This window comes from Pelophylax lessonae (genome assembly GCF_965119305.1).
Source record: "Pelophylax lessonae genome assembly, contig: HAP1_SCAFFOLD_806, whole genome shotgun sequence".
Taxonomy (NCBI): Eukaryota; Metazoa; Chordata; class Amphibia; order Anura; family Ranidae; genus Pelophylax; species Pelophylax lessonae.
In genome coordinates this window covers 15001-22500 of record NW_028119547.1, presented here as the reverse complement: position 1 = coordinate 22500, position 7500 = coordinate 15001, and the positions used below count along the sequence as shown (strand labels likewise).

General features: G+C 45.4%; 1 protein-coding gene across 1 annotated transcript in view; it reads left to right on the top strand.

Annotated features, from left to right (window-relative positions):
• Positions 1 to 7500, top strand: part of LOC309544073 (galactocerebrosidase-like) — a gene marked incomplete at both ends in the record, with an annotated part of 43613 nt that overhangs the window by 22084 nt on the left and 14029 nt on the right. The window contains 2 exons of the mRNA XM_082276459.1: positions 5839 to 5952; positions 6626 to 6765. Coding sequence (XP_082132585.1) covers positions 5839 to 5952; positions 6626 to 6765 — 254 coding nt within the window. The remainder of the gene's footprint in view (positions 1 to 5838; positions 5953 to 6625; positions 6766 to 7500) is intronic.

The following is a 7500-nucleotide window of genomic DNA, read 5'->3' as shown; positions in this document are numbered from 1 at the left end:
AGACATGAGAGCACGAGAGAGAGAGAGAAGACGAGAGAGAGACATGAGAGCACGAGAGAGAGAGAGAAGACGAGAGAGAGACATGAGAGCACGAGAGAGAGAGAGAAGACGAGAGAGAGACATGAGAGCACGAGAGAGAGAGAGAAGACGAGAGAGAGACATGAGAGCACGAGAGAGAGAGAGAAGACGAGAGAGAGACATGAGAGCACGAGAGAGAGAGAGAGACGAGAGAGAGACGAGAGAGAGACATGAGAGCACAAGAGAGAGAGAGAGAGACGAGAGAGACATGAGAGCACAAGAGAGAGAGAGAGAGACGAGAGAGAGACAAGAGAGAGAGAGAGAGACGAGAGAGAGACATGAGAGCACAAGAGAGAGAGAGAGAGACGAGAGAGAGACATGAGAGCACAAGAGAGAGAGAGAGAGACGAGAGAGAGACAAGAGAGAGAGAGAGACATGAGAGGACAAGAGAGAGAGAGGACAAGAGAGAGAGAGAGAAAAAATTGGCAAAATAAATGGAAAAAATGCGAAACACCACGTTCGGTATTCGGCCTTCGGCCAAGCATTTCATTATTATTCGGCTTCGGCCAAGAATTTCATTTCGGTGCATCACTAATGAAGGCAAAACGGGGTCCAACCCGATACTAGCAAGGTGTACCTAATAAAGTGGCCGGTGGGTGTATACTCAGTAAAGTGAATGGCCTCAGGTGATACAGAGATGAAACCAATCCTACGTAAGTTGCTCAGGTTTATCTGCAGCCATCTCCTCTATACATCCTTTTAATTTATAAAGCTTGTCTGAGCCGTCATAAAAAGGGGGTCCAGAGCTGAGGTTGCACTCTGCAAAGCTCAGTGAGGGGAGCTCTGAGAGCTGATTGGATGGGACACACCCCCTGCACACAGGAACATAGCTGAGGCTTCCAATCACAGGCTGTGTGCTGGAGGTCCCTTCCCTGTCATCTAATCTGCCATCAGCTCATTCCCTACTCTTACAACCTCTTATAACACCTGCCCCACCCCATTAGATTGTAAGCTCTTCTGAGCAGGGCCCTCTTAATCCTCTTGAATTTTATTGTATTGTATATGTACTGTCTCCCTCTAATATTGTAAAGCGCTGCGTAAACTGCTGGCGCTATAGAAATCCTTAATAATAATCTTTTTATCTTGGTGTCAGGAAAACTTGTCAGAAGTGATTTCATGCTGATAGCAGAGGAAGGAAGCAGCAGATAGAAATAACACTTAGTGCTCTGGATAGAGACAAGTACACACTATAGAGCAGTGATGGCGAACTTTGGCTCCCCAGGTGTTTTTGAACTACATTTCCCATGATGCTCATGCACTCTGCAGTGTAGTTGAGCATCATGGGAAATGTAGTTCCAAAACATCTGGGGTGCCAAGGTTCACCATCACTGCTATAGAGGGATCTGCTTTGTTCATATTTAATGTCGGAGATATACAACAACTTTAAGATAAGAGATTTCATGGCTTTCCAAGTAGAAATTGTTTTCAGATCATAAAATACGGGGGATGGGATTATTAAGATTTCACAAAATGTGCGAGAATTGTTCTTCAGATAGAATAGTTTCCCTTTTTAATGTGTGACTTTTTGGATATTTAGTGGTTTTGAAATGTAAAGACTGCTTTGTTCTTTCTTGGTAAGAGCGATGGAGGAAGTTCTGCACAGAGGGTGGGGGAGGGGAACGTGCTGCTTTATTTCTCTATAAATGATTTCAAAGATTGCGGCTGAGAAAAACGTCTCGGAAATGCAGAACTCCGTCTTATCTGAGCGTTCTATCTGATGACCGGAGATTGGTCCTGGGCTGCGTAGAGTGCCTGGACTGAGGGTTTCCGGATTGTTGCTCCTTCTATACAGATATAAATGATTGAGGATAACCCCCCCCCCCTCCACTGACATCAAGATGTAAAGTATCACACAAGGGGAAGCTGCCCCCTCCCCTCACACTAATATGTATGAAAAGAGCTATATATCATAGGAATCTCTTATACATGGCTCCATCTAGTGGCCAGATGTGGTATTTCTGGTTTTAAATCAACAGCTTACATTCAAACTGCATAGAATATAGCTTAATTATATTGGTCAAAAGAGTGAATTCTGGGGGGGTTTGATGGGGTCATGTGATGCTAAGTCTATTATACAATGCTCAAAAAAATGAAAGGAGCACTTTGAAAACACATCAGATCTCAATGGGGAAAAATATCATGCTGGATATCTATACTGGTATGGACTGGGTAATGCGTTAGGATCTATACTGATATTGACTGAGTAATGTGATAGGATCTATACTGGTATAGACTGAGTAATGCGTTAGGATCTATACTGGTATGGACTGGGTAATGTGTTAGGATCTATACTGGTATAGACTGAGTAATGTGTTAGGATCTATACTGGTATAGACTGAGTAATGTGTTAGGATCTATACTGGTACGGACTGGGTAATGTGTTAGGATCTATACTGATATGGACTGGGTAATGTGTTAGGATCTATACTGGTACGGACTGGGTAATGTGTTAGGATCTATACTGGTATGGACTGGGTAATGTGTTAGGATCTATACTGGTATGGACTGGGTAATGTGTTAGGATCTATACTGGTATGGACTGGGTAATGTGTTTGGATCTATACTGGTATGGACTGGGTAATGTGTTGGGATCTATACTGATATTGACTGAGTAATGTGATAGGATCTATACTGATATAGACTGGGTAATGTGTTAGGATCTATACTGGTATGGACTGGGTAATGTGTTGGGATCTATACTGGTATGGACTGGGTAATGTGTTAGGCTCTATACTGGTATGGACTGGGTAATGTGTTAGGCTCTATACTGGTATGGACTGGGTAATGTGTTAGGATCTATATTGATCTAGACCGGGTAATGTGTTAGGATCTATACTGGTATGGACTGGGTAATGTGTTAGGATCTATACTGGTATGGACTGGGTAATGTGTTGGGATCTATACTGATATAGACTGGGTAATGTGTTAGGATCTATACTGGTATGGACTGAGTAATGTGTTGGGATCTATACTGGTATGGACTGGGTAATGTGTTAGGATCTATACTGATATGGACCGGGTAATGTGTTAGGATCTATACTGGTATGGACTGGGTAATGTGTTAGGATCTATACTGATATGGACTGGGTAATGTGTTAGGATCTATACTGGTATTGACTGGGTAATGTGTTAGGATCTATACTGATATGGACTGGGTAGTGCGTTAGGATCTATACTGGTATGGACTGGATAATGTGTTAGGATCTATACTGATATGGACTGGGTAGTGCGTTAGGATCTATACTGGTATGGACTGGGTAATGTGTTAGGATCTGTACTGGTATGGACTGGGTGATGGGTTAGGTTCTATACTGGTATGGACTGGGTAATGTTAGGATCTATACTGGTATGGACTGGGTAATGTGTTAGGATCTATACTGGTATGGACTGGGTAATGTGTTAGGATCTATACTGGTATGGACTGGGTGATGGGTTAGGATCTATACTGGTATGGACTGGGTAATGTGTTAGGATCTATACTGATATGGACTGGGTAATGTGTTAGTATCTATACTGGTATGGGCTGGGTAATGTGTTAGGATCTATACTGGTATGGACTCGGTGATGGGTTAGGATCTATACTGGTATGGACTGAGTAATGTGTTAGGAACAGAAGAATGCCACATCGTTTGATGGAAATGAAAATTATCACCCTACAGAGGGCTGAATATAAAGACACCCCGAAAATCAAAGTGAAAAAAATGATGCAGCAGGCTGGTCTGTTTTGCTGAAATTTCATTGCAGCAACTCAGAATGGTCCTCAGTAGTTTGTATGGCCCTCATGTGCTTGTATGCATGCCTGACAATGTCGGGGAATGCTCCTAATGAGATGACTGATGGTATCCTGGGGTATTTCCTGCCAGATCTGTACCAGGGCATCACTGAGCTCCTGAACAGACTGAGGTGCAACCTGGTGGCATCAGATGGACCGAAACATAATGTCCCAGAGATGTTCTCTTGGATTTAGGTCAGGCGCGGGTGGGGGCCATTCAATGGTATCAACTCCTTCATCCTCCAGGAACTGGCTGCATACTTTTGTCACATGAGGCCAGGCATTGTCATACACCAGGAGGAATCCAGGACCCACTGCACCAGCGTAGGGTCTCACAATGGGTCCAAGGATTTTCTTCCCGATCCCTAGTGGCAGTCAGGGTGCCATTGTCTAGCCTGTAGAGGTCGGTGCATCCCTCCATGGATATGCTTCCCAAGACCATCACTGACCCACCACCAAACCGGTCATGCTGAACGATGTTACAGGCAGCATAATGTTCTCCATGGCTTCTCCAGACCCTTTCATGTCTGTCACATGTGGCTCAGGGTGAACCTGCTCTCATCTGTGAAAAGCACAGGGTGCCAGTGGTGGACCTGCTAATTCTGGTGTTCAATGGCTAATCGCACTCCACAGGGCTGGACAAGTTAGTACAGGGCCCACTAGAGGACCTCAGGCCACCCTCATAGTCTTTCTTAATGTTTGGTCAGAGACATTCCCACCAGTGGCTGCTGGAGGTCATTTTGTAGGGCTCTGGCAGTGCTCATCCTGTTCCTCCTTGCACAAAGGAGCAGATACCGGTCCTGCTGATGGGTTAAGGACCTTCTATGGCCCTGTTAAGTTCTCCTAGAATAACTGCCGGTCTCCTGGAATCTCCTCCATGCTACTGAGACTGTGCTGGGAGACACAGCAAACCTTCTGACAATGGCCCATATTGATGTGTCATCCTGGAGGAGTTGGACTCCCTGTGCCACCTCTATGGGTTCCAGGTGTCCCCTCATACTCCCAGTAGTGACACTGACCCTAGCCAAATGCAAAACTAGTGAAAAACAGTCAGAAAAGATGAGTGGGGGGAAAAGAGGTCAGTGGCCTCCATTGTTGCCCATCTAGCGCACCAGTTGGTACTTTCATTACCACCAAAGCAACTGAAACTGATTACCAACCCCCTCTGCTACTTAACTGACCAAATCCATATCCCAGGAGTTTAATTGACTTGATGCTACACTCTGATTAAAAGTTTTCCTTTTTAATTTGTAGTAAAGACTGGCAGTGTGATTGGGGGGGGGGGGGGGGTCATATGGTGATGCTCCACCAATATAGTAAATGCTGGCAGTGTGATTGGGGGGAGGGGGTCATGTGGTGATGCTCCGCCAATATAGTAAATGCTGACAGTTTGATTTGGGGGGGGGGGGTCATGGGGTGATGCTCCACCAATATAGTTAATGCTGGCAGTGAGATTTTTGGGGGGTCATGTGATGATGCTCCGCCAATATAGTAAATGCTGGCAGTTTAATTTTACGGGGGGGGGGGGGGGTCATGTGATGATGCTCCGCCAATATAGTAAATGCTGGCAGTTTGATTTTGGGGGGGGGGGTCATGGGGTGATGCTCCACCAATATAGTAAATGCTGGCTGTTTGATTTGGGGGGGGGGGTCATGTGGTGATGCTCCGCCAATATAATAAATGCTGGCTGTTTGATTTTGGGGGGGGGGGGGGGGGTCATGTGGTGATGCTCCACCAATATAGTAAATGCTGGCTGTTTGATTTTGAAGGGGTCATGTGATAGTCCGCCAATATAGTAAAGGCTGGCAGTTGGATGGGGTCATGTGACCATGCTCAGCCAATGGAATAAATGCTGGCAGTGGGTGGGAGGGGGGTGTCGGGTGATCATGCTCAGCCAATCTAGTAAATGCTGGCAGTGTGATGGGGGGTCATGTGATCACAGTGAGCCAGTATACTTTGTATTTATTTTGAATTCTTTTCCTCCTCAGATGGCACAGAACCATCCCACATGCATTACCCGGATGATCAGAACTATTTCCGTGGGTATGAGTGGTGGCTGATGAAGGAGGCGAAGAAGAGAAACCCGAATATCAAGCTTGCTGGTAATGGCAGATTCCAGTGTGCTGTGCAGGGTGTATACACCTAGAATTAGTAAACCTGGGAAAAACATTTTTGGGTCCCTGTTCAGTGGATCCCTGTTCAATGGGTACAGGCTAGATGGGAGTCTGTCCTGACTCCATACCTAATGTCAGAGCATTAAAGGTTTCAATCACTGCACACCATAGAAAGCTGTCATCAGGGTAATAGCAGCCTCAACAAACTCCCTCCATGCCACGTCCCCAACAAGTTTCGTCCAGCCCTGGGGCTTAATCGTGGATCAGTGGGATGGAACATGTTGTGGGCTTGGCTTGGACAGAGTTTGCTGAGGCTGCTATTATGCTTATCATATACAGCTTTGTGTGGTGTGCGGTGACCGAAACACCTCTTTTATACCTTCTATTGATATTTGAGTGGATTCCCATGTCTTAATTAACCCTGAAACCTGGACACTGACCTTTCCATCAGCACTCCTGTATCTTTCTGTCCTTTCTAGATTTGCCATTATGATTTCGATTGCAGAAAATGCAGCGCGAGGACAGACACTCTCACTTGGCTTCATAGTGGCCATGGAGGGAGCAGAGCTGGGACAACCCCCCCAACCCTGAAGTGTCCCCCAGTTTCTGGTTGTGTTGGATAAATCGAATGGTCTTCTGAGTTAATGTGGTTTCCTGCCAGGTCTGCCCTGGGCGTTCCCTGGTTGGATCGGTAAAGGCAAGAATTGGCCGTATGACTTTCCCGACATAACTGCCTACTACGTCGTCTCCTGGATTATCGGGGCCAAGCAGTACCATGACCTGGATATAGATTATATTGGGGTAAGTGACCTAAAAGGCAGAATATTCTGTGTCTGGACACCCTTGCTGGGAGAGTGTGTGTGTGTGTGTATGTATGTTACATAGGTACGTAGTAGTTGAGGTTGAATAAAGACAATAGTCCATCCAGTTCAACCTGTGTAGGTGTGTGTGGCCGTAATCATCTCTCATACCCCTGAATGTTCTGATCCTTGAGATGTACGTCCAACAGTCTTTTGAAAGCCACCATACTTCCCACAGAAACCACCTCTTGTAGTAGAGAATTCCACAATCTTGTAGCCCTAACAGTGAAGAACCCCCCACGTTGCCTGAGGTTAAAACACTTCTCCTCTAATCGCATTGTATGCCCCCCGAGTCCTCATGCAATCCTTTCGACTGAATAGCTTTTTTTCTATGTTGAGATCACCATTGAGGTATTTATAAATTGCTATCATGTCCCCTCTCCAGGGAGAACAAATCAAGCGATTGCAGACGCTCTTCATAGTTAAGGTCCTCCAATCGCCTAATTAGTTTAGTTCAGCAGCTGCCGCTTGACATTGCATGCTATTGCCTAGTCTATCCTCTACCAAGACTCCCAGGTCTTTCTCCATTTTTGATTCCCCCAAAGGTTCCCCCCCTAAAGTGTATTGTGCTTTTATTTGTGTGTGTATGTACACTGTAGTATATGTCAGAGCTATATAAACATATAATAGTAAATATAGTGTTACAGTGGAGGAGCATTAGACTGTAAGCTCTTCT